We start from the raw sequence: 12,634 nt of genomic DNA, 5'->3' as shown, positions 1-12,634 counted from the left end.
GCTAGCCCTGTCCCTGCCTGCCTAGTCCATCAAGGGAGATGAGACATGCAGGTGCAGAAGGCACAGGCTTCTGTCCTTTGTCACGCCTCGCAGCGCTCCAGGGCACCCCACGCCTTACTCCCTAAGGAACTTTCTCATTGCTGCTGTGACCCGCAGCATGGCCTCCACCTGTCCAAAGCCAGCTCCCACCCTGGTGTCCTGGTGCTTCAGTTGGACACTCAGGGGAGCCAGTGCTCCAGAGAGAACTGGTCGCCACCAGTGACTGAGGCTCTCACAGATATACAGCTGTACCCTGAGCCACAGTTACATTGGCGATGGGCCGCAGGACACTGAGAACATTGGGCTTGGGAACTTTGCTTAGTGTCCCCCGACATCACGGCAGCCATGATGGGGCTTCTCAATCCCATTACAGATGTAGATTTGGCTCCTGAAGCCCCAGGGTATCCAGCTTCTGAGCTTCTGGCTTCTGTCACTTTGCCCTGATCGGTGACCAGAGCTGACCAAACCTGTCCTCTGTGTGTAGGAGCTCGGATGGCCATCAGATGGCCATGCACCATGGGACCAGTTCTCTGAGAATTAGGCTACAAGCCTGCAACCTGTGTGGTCAGACCTCGCTCTTGTGGAGCCCCCAGGGACCCTCAGCTTGGGACCCCCATGCACCATGTCTGTGTTGCTGCCGCCACTGTCCTCCCACCATCTCACTGCATGTCCATGTGTCCCTCTGTGGTATCAACAGGGCAACTTGTGACACTTGTGAAGTCCTTGTTTCCAAAGGAGGTCCCTGTCTCAGGTTCGGAGCTGAGGCTTGGGGCAGTCCAGGACAAGGCGTCCCAGTGTTGCTGCTGCCATTAGATGGTTGGTCAGAATGCCCCATGTCTCTTGTTGGCTTGGAGGCTGAGCGGCTGTGGTGGCACTGCCAGGTGGCAGGCAGCGAGCCCCAGCCCTGTGTGGCATTCCTTGCCTACGTGAGGAGCACAGGCACCCATAGTCATTGTGTGAGGAAAGAGCCGCCATGGGCCTCGTCTCCACATTCCAGAACTCTCCTGATGTCACTGTCTAGCTTTTCTGGGAGAATTGGGAGGCTGTGTACTGGAGCTTTTGGGCAGGGAGTGAGGAGCAGGGTGAACAGCCACACACTTCTTTTTTTTTTGTGCCATCCCTGGGGCTTGCCTCAGGGCCTGAGCACTGTCCCTGGCTTCTTTTTGCTCAAGGCTAGCACTCTGCCACTTGAGCCACAGTGCCACTTCTGGCCGTTTCCTATATATGTGGTGCTGGGGAATTGAACCCGGGTCTTCATGTATACAAGGCAAGCACTCTTGCCACTAGGCCATATTCCCAGCCTAGCCACACGCTTCTGTCCATGCAAGGCGCTGGCTTATTGTTTAGTGACATTTCACAATGTGGTAAGCTGAGGAAAGGGCTGCTCAAAGGCAACAGCTTGGGCTACCTTGGCCCCTGGGACCAGGTCATTCTGGGTGTTCAGGCAGATCAGCAAACCCTGGGGCCTCTGTCTGTAACATGGGCACACTCCTACCTCAGCAGCTGTGATGTGGAATTGGCTGGCCATTTAGTGTGGCTCTCGTGGTGGCAGAGTGTGCATGGGCCCCACAGGGAGAAGAGCTCACCATGCCTACTTGTCCCGTAGATCCTGAACACCTGTGTTGCCCCTGCCTGTCTCAAGATGGACAACCGGAAGCGCCTGGCCTATGCCATCATCCGGTTCCTGCAGGACCAGCTCCGGCATGGTGGACTCTCGTCCGATGCCCAGGAGAGCTTGGAAGGTAGGTACCCCAGACCATGGGACACCCCACACAGTGCCATGCACTGGAATTAGGCTGAGCTCTGGGGTTTGTCATCTCATTGCTTCCAGAATATTCTTTGAGTGGTGCTTCTGCAGTGTTCTTGCCTCTCATGGGCATCCCTGCCTGGGCTTTCATATGCTGCTAGGTGCTGGGCTGGCCATCCTGTCTGCTTCAGCCTGGCCCTCCCTGTAGCACCACAGTTCTGAGGACAGCCTTGGACAGTGGGTTCCTGGACTGGAACCCTTCTTTCCTTTCAGGCCGGGTGGCATTCGACATGGTTCCCCCCCCCCCCCCCCATTTACCTGGGGTTAGGGTATGGTCTGCCTACTGGGCCTCTCCTGATTTGTGTGGTCAAGAGGAAACAGGGCTTCCTGGATTTCCTGTCCTGCATGTGACTGTCCAGGACTGGTGCTGAGGGACATCAATGGGGGCCTCAGACTCCTGCCTCAGGCCAGGCTGCACCCCTACCGCCTTTCAGCAGGTGACATGGACCCCCCTCGAGACCCTGAGGCACTCCCTGAGCCCCTGCATTGCTGCCTGCCCTGGTGTCTTGTTGTGCAGACTCATCCAGCGTCCCTTCATATCTGGGACAGGAGGTTGGCAGGAGGAGGGTGTCCAGGGTCAGGAGCTTGAGGGACACATGCTTCAGGTATACTGGGAACCTGGGGCACAGTGTCAGCCCTGCATCAAGGCTGTGAAGACTCGTTCCCAGCCCACATGGGCACTGTGGAAGTACCCTGTCTTCCCTTGTAGTCGCCATCCAGTGCCTGGAGACTGCCTTCGGGGTGACTGTGGAGGACACTGACCTGGCACTCCCCCAGACTCTGCCCGAAATATTTGAAGCAGCTGCCAGTGGCAAGGTAAGCCCTCCACCCCAAAGAAAAAAAGCAGCAGTGACTGTGGGCCCCCAGCCTGTGGCCTGCGTCTCCCTGAAGGTTGGGACCCCTTGGGCTGAAAGGGACACTGCCCTTCTCCTCCTAGGGTGGGGCCAGAAGCACCCTATCCTTGAGCCTCAGAGCCTGGCAGCTCCTGGTGGCACTTGGTGAGGGATGAGGCTGGAGGGTGGCTTGGGCCAGGGCCATAGTGGGGTCATCTCGCCTCTGAGCAGGAGAAGCCACAGGACCAGAGACCCCCTGAGCACACCCCGCCTTCTGACGAGGACTCAGCGGAGGCAGAACGCCTCAAAACGGAAGGTGAGGGAGGCAGTTCCGTTCCTGCTCAAGACGGTGGTCTGTGAGCCCTTGGGGACGGGGAGCCCCAGTGGGGCTCCTGGAGGCCCCATGCGGCTGCTTGGGGCCAGGCTTGGGTTTTTACACACTTGCCTAGATAGAGGAAAATGACCATAGCTCACAGAGGCCACTGGAGGGGACATGGCGTGATACCTCCCCACACTAGTGTGGCGGGACCCTGCCCTCACCACGCCCAGCAAGAGCAGTACAGAGGTGGAGGCCACGCCACAGAATGTATTAAAAGCTGATAGGTTGCAGTTTAAAAGTTTGGTTATAGTAAAACATTAAAGGAGTGCATGGAGATGCCTGATCATGACACAGAGTGGAGAGAGAGTGCGTGTGCAAGCGTGTGGAAGTGTATGTGCATGCTGCACACAGAGCTGTTGGAGGGGGCCCTGGACCATGCCTGAGGTCCTGGGTGTCTGCTTGGGCTCTTTCCAGAGAGCAAGGTAAAAGGGGCTCTGGGCCAATCCTGTCCCGGGCATTGCCTGCTGCTTGTGAGGTCACATTCCACCCCAGAATAGTGATGGCCAGGCCCCCAAGTGTGTTGTGGGTGAACTGTGAGCGCTCCTCTGTCCCTCCGTCTGCCTGCAGGAAATGAGCAGATGAAAGTGGAGAACTTTGAAGCTGCCATCCACCTGTATGGAAAGGCCATCGAGCTCAACCCTGCTAACGCTGTCTACTTCTGCAACAGGTACTGTGATGGAGGCAGGGAGGAGGGGAGGGGGCATCTGAGGAGTGGGGGTGGGGGTGGGGGTGGAGGGTGGAGGGTGGAGGGTGGAGGGAGGCATTCGGACTTCAAGCCATTTCCAGAGCATTCTGCATATTCATGGAAAATAGATTTGATGCGGTGAGTGAAAAATATGTCTGCCTCTCTTTCGGTGCGGGGCATGGAACCCAGGGCCTCAGGGTCACAGAGTGCTCACCAGCCTGCACCCCAGGCCCTGACAAGCTACCTCCCAGCCCTTTAGCCCCTGACTAGTAGTTTCCTGGAGAAGTCAAGCAACCCAGAGTCTTTTGTGGCGTGGAGAGGAAGTAGGAAGCAGATACAGAGTGTTGGTCTGGTGTCTTGGCTGTGACCAGGGCCCCATGAAAGAGGCCTGAGGAGATGTGCCAGATTAACCAACTCCACCCTGGGGCAACTGCTTTTCACTTCTTCCTGAGGTACTGAGACAGAGCTTTGTGCCTGCTGGGCAAGTTCTTTACCACTTGAGCCACCCTCCCAACCCTTTCTTGGCTCTAGTTATTTTTCAGACAGGGCCTGCCTATGCTTCTGGGATCGCAGGCTTGGCTTATTGGTTGAGATATTGCTAACTTTTTTTTTTTTTTTTTTGGCCAGTCCTGGGGCTTGGACTCAGGGCCTGAGCACTGTCCCTGGCTTCTTTTTGCTCAAGGCCAGCACTCTGCCACTTGAGCCACAGTGCCACTTCTGGCCATTTTCTGTATATGTGGTGCTGGGGAATCGAACCCAGGGCCTCATGTATATGAGGCAGGCACTCTTGCCACTAGGCCATATCCCCAGCCCCCGAGATATTGCTAACTTTTTGGCCTTGAACTTGGCTTCTCCCAGTGTCTGCCTCCTGGGTTGGTGGGATTAGAGGCATGAGGTACTGTGCTTGGCCTGCCTGATGTGTTTTGCTGAAACAAAATGGCAGCTGTGCAGTTCCTTGTGTTCTGAGGTCTCTGTTGTCACCAGTCACTGTTACTTCTTCACTTGTCCTAGTGCACTTGAGACCTTGCCTGTCTTTGGTTTCTGGTGACAGGGATGAAGGTTCCTAGGGTCTGAAGTCACAGGAAGCAGGAGCTCTGGGCTAGCCTATGACAGTCTCTCTGTCTCTCTGTCTCTCTCTCTTTCTTTGACAGTCCTGGGTCTTGAACTCAGGGCCTGAGCACTGTCCCTGGCTTCTTTTTGATCAAGGCTAGCACTTTACCACTTGAGCCACAGTGCCACTTCTGGCTTTTTCTATATATGTGGTGCTGACGAATCGAACACAGGGCTTCATGTATGCAAGGCAAACACTCTACCACTAGGCCATATTCCATTGTCTCAATAAGAAAAACCTAAAGTGTCACTCTACTCTCCTCATTCACTGGTTTGCTCTCTGCAGCCTCAGTGGACCACAGCCCCCAAATATTCCTATGGGCTTGGCCTCTAGAGAGAGGGGAGCCAGAGGCTACATCGGCACAGCTTTACTGTGGGTTGCTCTACTTAGTCTCTATTGCGCCTACTTTATAATAGAGCCTTTATTCTGCTGTCTACGTGGGAAAGAGTGTAGGGTTCACTGCTGTCCACGTGCTCAGCCTTCCCTGGGGCTTGGAATGGATCCCCTTGACTGAAGAGAGGTGATTGATTTTTTTCCTTTTTTCTTTTATCTTTTTGGTTGGTCATGGGGCTTGAACTCAGGGCCTGGGCACTATCCCTGAGCTCTTCAGCCCAAGGCTAGCTCTCTGCCCCTTTAAACCACAGCTCCACTTCTAGTTTTCTGGTGGTTAATTGGAAATAAGAGTCTCATGGACATTTTGGCTTTGAACCATGATCCTCAGATCTCATCCTCAATAGCTAGGAGTATAGGCGTGACTGAGCATCTGGAGCTCAGCAACTGTGCTTTCTCTGTGGTGCTGGGGACAAGCCCAGGACCACTGCTGGGCAATCGCTGGATGCTGAGTGGCCCCACCCCTGCCCCAGCTCACTGCCTCTGGGGATGCTATGGGATTTGTGGGAGGTTGTGGCTGGGCTGCCCCATGGTCTTCCCCAAGTGCTCGTTGTCTGGCCCGGTGCCTATGTGGGCTCCAGGGTGGCACAGCCCTTCCAGGCCTTACCCTGGAAACACTGCTCATCCTGATTCAGTGAGCCTGATCCATCCTCTTGGCAGATGGGTCTCTAGATGCCCAGATGCAGAGGGGGAAACTGAGGCACGGCTGGGCTCTTTACCATCCACTCTACTACCCCCAAGAGTACACATGTGGGGTGCAGTTGCAGTGCATGCTGGAATTAGCATGCTGGCTTTGGGGCCTCCCTGGCCCCTGGTAGGAGCAGTGACTTGGGTGGGCTCCAGTTCCTGGGCCTTGGCTGCCTACCCCACCTGGGCCAGCCTGGGTCTCCATAGCCTCCCGCATAACGGTGCATAGCCAGCTGGAGCCTCAGTCCTCAGTGGACCTAATGGCCGTGTCCCTCCCCAGGGCAGCCCCCAAGCTCCATTTCACAGGTGGCCCTGACTCAGGGCTCTGCCTCTGTCTCCCCAGAGCCGCGGCCTACAGCAAGCTGGGGAACTACACAGGGGCTGTGCAGGACTGCGAGCGCGCCATCTGTATCGACCCAGCCTACAGCAAGGCCTATGGCCGCATGGGGTAAGTGGGGCAGTGGGGAGGGGGACCCTTCCTCGGCACCTGTGATGACAGACACTGCCCCGCCCCACCTAGCCTGGGAGGCAGGGTCCCTGCAGCCCCTCTGGGACTCTGGTCATGCTGGCATGGGCCATGGAACTTGGAGAGGCACCAGATCCTTTGTATCCACAAATCAGGGTAAGCTACCTGGCTTCAAGTTCCACCCTGCTCACAGGCTCTTTCTGGAGCCCATCCCCATGAGCAGGCTCTTGGGGAAGGGGTCTCACTGGGTCCCCAGGAGACCCAGGGGTGACCCAAGAGCTTCCTAAAACACACACACCCCACCCCACCCCTCAGGATGGGGTTTGGCACCTGTGCCAGGAACAAAGGTCAAGGCTTTCTAGCTCTCCATCTGCTTCCACCTTTGCCTGGACCTGGCTTGCTACATGTTGGGGGCCACGGGCTGAGGACTCGGGGAGGGCTAGTTGTGGGTCCCTCACCTCTCCCGTCCACCCTATCCCCATAGCCTGGCGCTGTCGAGCCTGAACAAGCACGCTGAGGCTGTGGCCTACTACAAGAAGGCCTTGGAGCTGGACCCTGACAACGAGACATACAAGTCCAACCTCAAGATCGCCGAGCTGAAGTTGAGGGAGGCACCGAGTCCGGTAAACCCCACATGGCGCCCGCAGTGGGTGTGGGCTAGGGGTCTTTGGATGCCCAGACACAGGCAGGACATGAAGGGTACCCAGGGAGCTGAGGTCGGTCAGGAGGCCCGAGGAGTGGGGATGGAGGGCTGTGGCCCCATGGGCTCGTGGGCCACCTGATTGGAACTTGGGACGGGTTGGTGGAGTGACTTCAGGCTGCGGGCATGGAGTTGGCAGTGGCTGCGCAGGACACGGACCCCGGTGGGGGCGTGGAGTGGTTTGCCCTGCAGGACCAGGGTCCCTGGGGGAGCTGGGCCCTGCAGCCTAGCCAGGCCCATGGGACACAGAGTGAAAGGCATGCGTGGCTGCGGGCTCTACACCCCACGACTGCCAGGCCTGGCTGCTTGCCTCAGCCCCCCCCCCCCCCCCAATGAGGGTCATGTGTGTCACTAAATCCCGCTTCTCTCATCCCTAGACGGGTGGTATGGGCACCTTCGACATCGCCGGCCTGCTCAACAACCCCAGCTTCATGAGCATGGTAATATCCTGCCCTGCCTTTGCCTTCCTGCCAGTGCTCCTCACCCTGGCATCCCCACCCCTAGTGCTAAACACACTGTCCCCTCCTGAGGCACTGAGCACCTCAGACAGGACCAGGTGCTGGGGCCAGGGATTGCCCAAGGTGACACTGTAGGGCACTCCAGCCCTGCACTGCTGGAACTGTAGCTGGCAGAGAGGCTCCATGCTGGGAGGGAGAGAGGGTGATAGGGCACCTAGCGGGTATCTTCTCCATGGTTGGGTACAGGAGCCAGTCCGCCTTCCTGAGGGCATCCCTGCCCAGCCGTCATGGCTCCCCACCTCAGTGCTGCAGGGCCAGTAGCTTTCTCGTAAACAGCTTTACGGGCACAAGGCCTCACCCGCTCATGCCTAGTGTCATCCAGCCAGTCACCCTGAGGAGTCTGCTGAGTGGGGGCTCATGATCCCTGTGGCTGGGGAGGCCAAAGATGCTCCTGGTCTTGTCCCCCTGTGAAGGAGCTCCCCACCCACCCCATCCTGGGGGCGGGAGGAAAAGGAGTGCTGGGCTGCTGGAGCCAGGCGCCGAGGCTCAAGCCTGGAATCCCAGCTACTTAAGAGGTGGTGATTGGGACTGCTGTTCAGGGCGGGGCCTAAAACGTCTCAAACCGCCCATCTCCATGGGTGGCTAGGTGCCGCAGTATAGCCTGTCATCCCCACCCACACAGGGACCACTGGTGGTAGGATAATAGTCCAGACCAGCCTGGGCATAAAGTGAGACCCTAGCTCAAGCATAATGGTTTGGGCAAAGGCTGAGGGGTGGCCCAAGCTGAAGGGCACCGGCCTCGGAAGTACAAGGCCTCCAGTCCAAACCCAAGTGCCAGCATGGATGAGAGGGGAGCCACGCATGGCAGCCGCCCTGCCTTCCCAGCGCTCAGGATGAGCAGCGGCAAGATGCCGTGGGGTCTGAGCTTGAGAGTCCCCATTTCAAGGAGGGAGAAAAGGGTGTTGGTGCCCCCCTAGTTTAGGCTGTCTGTTCTTTTTTCCAGGCATCAAACCTGATGAACACCCCCCAACTCCAGCAGCTGTAAGTGTCAGCCCCAGCCACTCTCCTCCCAGCTTGACTTTATTTTCTGTTGTGGTAAAATTGTACACAGCAGTTTGGTGGCACTTAAGCCAGTCATGGTGGCATGCAACTGTGTTCCTAATTTTGTTCTAGAACATTCTTGGACCCCTCCAAAAGGAATTCTGCCCCCATGACCACCACCCTGTCCCTCCTTATCCCCCACGATTTCACTCTGTCTCTGGAGCCACCTGTTCTGAAGACGAGGTGTCCTCCGTCCTCTGGGATCGGCCATGGCCATGGGGTCACTGGCTGCTTTCATACACACACCTCAGCCCCAGCACTGCTGGCATTCATGGCAGGGTCCTTTGAGGGGTGTCCTGGGCACTGCAGGAGCTGGGCAGAACCCCTCCCCACTCCATGCTGGAGAGTCTTTGGTCTGTCCAGGCCGCCTCCAGTGTCCCCTGGCGTTCATTGCAGATGGTTGCTCACTGAGACTCCCTGTCTTTAGGCCAAAGAATGGTCTTTTCTGGGAAAGCCAAGGAACCAGGGGCCTGGGATGTGGGGTGCAGGCCTTGAGGCTGCCAGGTGGAGACTCCTGCCTGGGAGGGGCTGGGGCTCCCAGGCCCCCGCCTCTGGGCCTCACCTGCCCGCTCACCTTCCCGCAGCATGTCTGGGATGATTTCCGGCAGCCACAACCCCTTGGGAACTCCGGGCACCAGCCCTTCGCAGACTGACCTGGCCAGCCTGATCCAGGCGTGAGTGGGGTTGGCAGGGGCGGGGCCAGGGGGTGGGAAGAGGGGACACAGAAGGACACATCCCCAGGTGGGCCGCACCTCTGTCCTCCAGGGGTCAGCAGTTTGCCCAGCAAATGCAGCAGCAGAACCCGGAGCTGATTGAGCAGCTTAGGAGTCAGATCCGCAGCCGGACCCCCAGCGCGAGCAATGATGAGCAGCAGGAGTGACAGCAGGTGGGGGCCCGGGGCGAGGGCTGGCCACACTGGCTCACGTCACAGGTGGAGACCATAGTGGGGCCAGGCTCTCCCACTCCATGCTCGCCGGCGCTGGGTAGGCCCTTGGGGTTTGCTTTCTGTCTGAGAGCAGGAACTGTATCTGTGACTGCTTCAGAGTACACTCAGGGTCCCAGGGCTGAGACGTGTGGGCCTCCTTAGGCTCTGATATGAGGCACCCCACCCCCCATTTGCTTTATTTCATTTGCAGTACTGAGATTTGAACTTGACTTGCACTTGTTAGGCTGGCACTCTACCTTGGAGCCACATCCCCAGCCTCTTTTGTGCTGGTTATTTTTAGATAGGGCCCAGCCAATTCATTCTGTCACTTTTCACATGGGGTCTCATGCTTTTGCCAGGGGCTGATGAGACCTTGATTGGCAACCTATGCCCCTCCCTCCCTCCCTCCCTCCTGCTCTCTTTCACCAGTCCTGGGGCTTGAATTCAGGGCTGGGTCACTGTCCCTTGCTTCTTTTGCTCAAGACTAGCACTCTACCACTTGAGCCACAGCACACTTCCAGCTTTTTCTGTATATGCAGTGCTGAGAATCGAACTTAGCTAGGGCTTCATGTATGCAAGGTGAGCATTCTATCACTGGGCCATATTCCCAGTCCCTTTTTTCTTTTTCTTTCTTTTTTTTTTTTTTTTTTTTGGCCAGTCCTGGGGCTTGGACTCAGGGCCTGAGCACTGTCCCTGGCTTCTTTTTGCTCAAGGCTAGCACTCTGCCACTTGAGCCACAGCGCCACTTCTGGCTGTTTTCTGTATATGTGGTGCTGGGGAATTGAACCCAGGGCCTCATGTATATGAGGCAAGCACTCTTGCCACTAGGCCATATCCCCAGCCCTTTTTTCTTATTTTTTTTAAATCCTTTTTGGTGCCTGGGTTTGAACTCGGCTTCCTACATAGGTACTCTGCCACTGAGCCACGCTTACAGCCTTGGTGGCAGCTGTGTTTGAGGCAGGGGCTGGCATCTTTCCCAGGCATGTTGCTGGATCCCAGTCTTCCCATTCATTGTCAGGTCCCCCTCATAGGGATGAGAGGCATGCTCACCCCACCAGGCTTCGCCTCTGCATCTGGCCAGCCCTCCTCTTGCTAAGAAGCTTTTGAATGAGGCACAGTTCTAAACCTGCCTCAGTCCCTCAACAGCACTCCTGCCTGCTGTATTAGAACTTTCTGGATAATGCGCTGCGCACCATACAGCAGCGACCGTCCGTGTGGCCGTGGGTATCTGTGACATGGTTTTGACTGACGTTTGTAGTCCAGCTTGCGCCTGCGTGTCCGTCTTCAGGCGTGGTCTCCAAGCCCGCCACTGCTCTAACGGCCTATGTTCCTCTCTTCCTGCAGCCAACCAGCACCATCCTGTCCTGGCTTGCTGGCAGCCTTCTGGTATTTTGCCATTTTCTCCCGTCGGACTGCCCAAGAGAGAAAAAGAAAGAAGTTGGACCTGCATGTTAAATGGCTCCCCCCTCCTCGTTTTTTTTCTCTGCCCCCCCCCCTTTTGTACCATTCTTCCGGCCCCTTGTCCTGCATTGAGAGCAGAGCCAGCGAGCTGAATGTAGACCAGTGCTGGCTTCCCCCAGTCCCAGTTGTTCTAGAATTTTCTAGAATCTTGGGAGTACTCCCTTGAGCAACTTGGGGGAAGTGGCAGGTGTGAGGAGGAGCCATGTGGCACACATCGGTGGCCTGGAGAGGCCAGGACTTGAGGAGTAGACCTCGGGCCAGGCCTGGGCCCCTGGGAGCCCTCACTGCCAGCGCCACCCGGGTGCCAGCGCCGCCTGGGTGCCAGCGCCCATGGACCACACGTGTGCTCTCTTGGCAAACGTGGCTTCCGCACATCGAGCCTCATGGACGCAGGACGGCCTCAGCAGCTCCTTCCTGCCGCGCATGTGCGGACAGCTGTGCACCCACCTTCCCACCTGGTCCAGTTCTCATGGCCAGTTGCCATACGTGACCTTCTGTTCCCAGGCATGGGAGAGACCAGGATACCCCGGCCTGCCTGCGTCCCCTCCCACAGCCCTCACCCCGTGGCATCCAGCAGGCCCAGGGACTTCAGAGAGCTCTCCCCTTCTGCTTGAGGATGGGGGGCCTGGCACCACCCCTTAACCCTGAAAAGGCCACCAGAGTGAAAAGCCTGCCCAGGAAACGTCACCGTGATGTCCTTGCGGTCTTGTGGCAGTTCCATGGTGACCAGGCTGTGTGTAGCCATGTGCAAGGTAGAGACAGAACTGTGTGTGTGTGTAGGTAGCCGGTAGGAAGGGGCCACGGCCACCACCAAGCCCCAACGGGGTGGGCTGTGGGCCACATGCTCCATGCTGAGGTGATCAGTGTGGGAATAAAGCGACATCATGACCTCTGTTACTCTTGTGTTGATCTTTGTCACTTGCCGTACCCCCATAACCCCTAGGACTGCTGGTCTATGGCTACCTTGAGGCCTGGCCAGCCCCTCCCCATCATGTCCCCATGGGCAAGACTGGAGCACAAGGGCTGCGGGGTGAGCACGGGTATGCTTAGCACCCAAGCTTCTCAGTGGACTCAGTTCCTGCCAGCAGGGATATGAGGGCTTCTGCTGGCCTCATCTGCTTTTCATGCCCAGAACCCAAGATGCCTACCATCTAGCCTGAGGCCACCCGGCTGGGGAGCAGCAAAGTTGGGTGCAGCCGGTATTGGGGCCACCTGCAGCCCAGTCATGTCCAGGTGACCCCCGTGTGGGGGTGGGATTTGGTGGGCAGCATTACCTGCTGTCAGCTCCCACTGGTGACGGGAATCACTAGTGAGCTCCTGGCATGGGCTGGGGGAGACCAGGGGGGCTGCTCAGCCACCCCAGGGCCCAGCACTCCCCACAGATCCAAGTGGGAGAGGCCTTGTTTTATTTGCAATACAACCACATTTCCAGGTACAAGTGCTTCATGCCTGTAATCCTAGCTACTCAGGAGGCTAAGGTCTGAGGATGGAGGTTCAAAGCCAGCCCAGGCAGGAAAGTCGATGAAACTATCTCCAGTTAACCAGTAAAATGCCAGAAGCAGAGCTAGAGATTCGAGTGGTAGAGTACCAGC

The 12,634-nt window shown here is 57.3% G+C and overlaps 1 protein-coding gene across 3 annotated transcripts in view; it reads left to right on the top strand.

Annotated features, from left to right (window-relative positions):
• Sgta (small glutamine rich tetratricopeptide repeat co-chaperone alpha) overlaps positions 1-12,634 on the top strand; it is a 40,029-nt gene that overhangs the window by 10,845 nt on the left and 16,550 nt on the right. The window contains exons 2-13 of one of the 3 annotated variants that reach the window (XR_007210397.1): positions 1,646-1,781; positions 2,556-2,662; positions 2,908-2,995; positions 3,626-3,725; positions 6,275-6,379; positions 6,882-7,020; positions 7,475-7,537; positions 8,559-8,596; positions 9,241-9,330; positions 9,422-9,542; positions 10,926-11,703; positions 11,773-11,777. Coding sequence is in view for 2 of the 3 variants with exons in the window: in XM_048342059.1 (XP_048198016.1) it covers positions 1,682-1,781; positions 2,556-2,662; positions 2,908-2,995; positions 3,626-3,725; positions 6,275-6,379; positions 6,882-7,020; positions 7,475-7,537; positions 8,559-8,596; positions 9,241-9,330; positions 9,422-9,536 (945 nt within the window). In the remaining variant the exon portion in view is untranslated. Of the gene's footprint in view, positions 1-1,645; positions 1,782-2,555; positions 2,663-2,907; positions 2,996-3,625; positions 3,726-6,274; positions 6,380-6,881; positions 7,021-7,474; positions 7,538-8,558; positions 8,597-9,240; positions 9,331-9,421; positions 9,543-10,925; positions 11,940-12,634 lie in introns of those variants that run through there. The other 2 variants (XM_048342060.1, XM_048342059.1) reach the window with 2 other exon arrangements.

The sequence above is a fragment of the Perognathus longimembris genome, chromosome 3, assembly GCF_023159225.1.
Source record: "Perognathus longimembris pacificus isolate PPM17 chromosome 3, ASM2315922v1, whole genome shotgun sequence".
Lineage (NCBI taxonomy): Eukaryota > Metazoa > Chordata > Mammalia > Rodentia > Heteromyidae > Perognathus > Perognathus longimembris.
The sequence above is the reverse complement of the archived record's forward strand: the minus strand, read 5'-3'. Positions and strand labels throughout refer to the sequence as shown.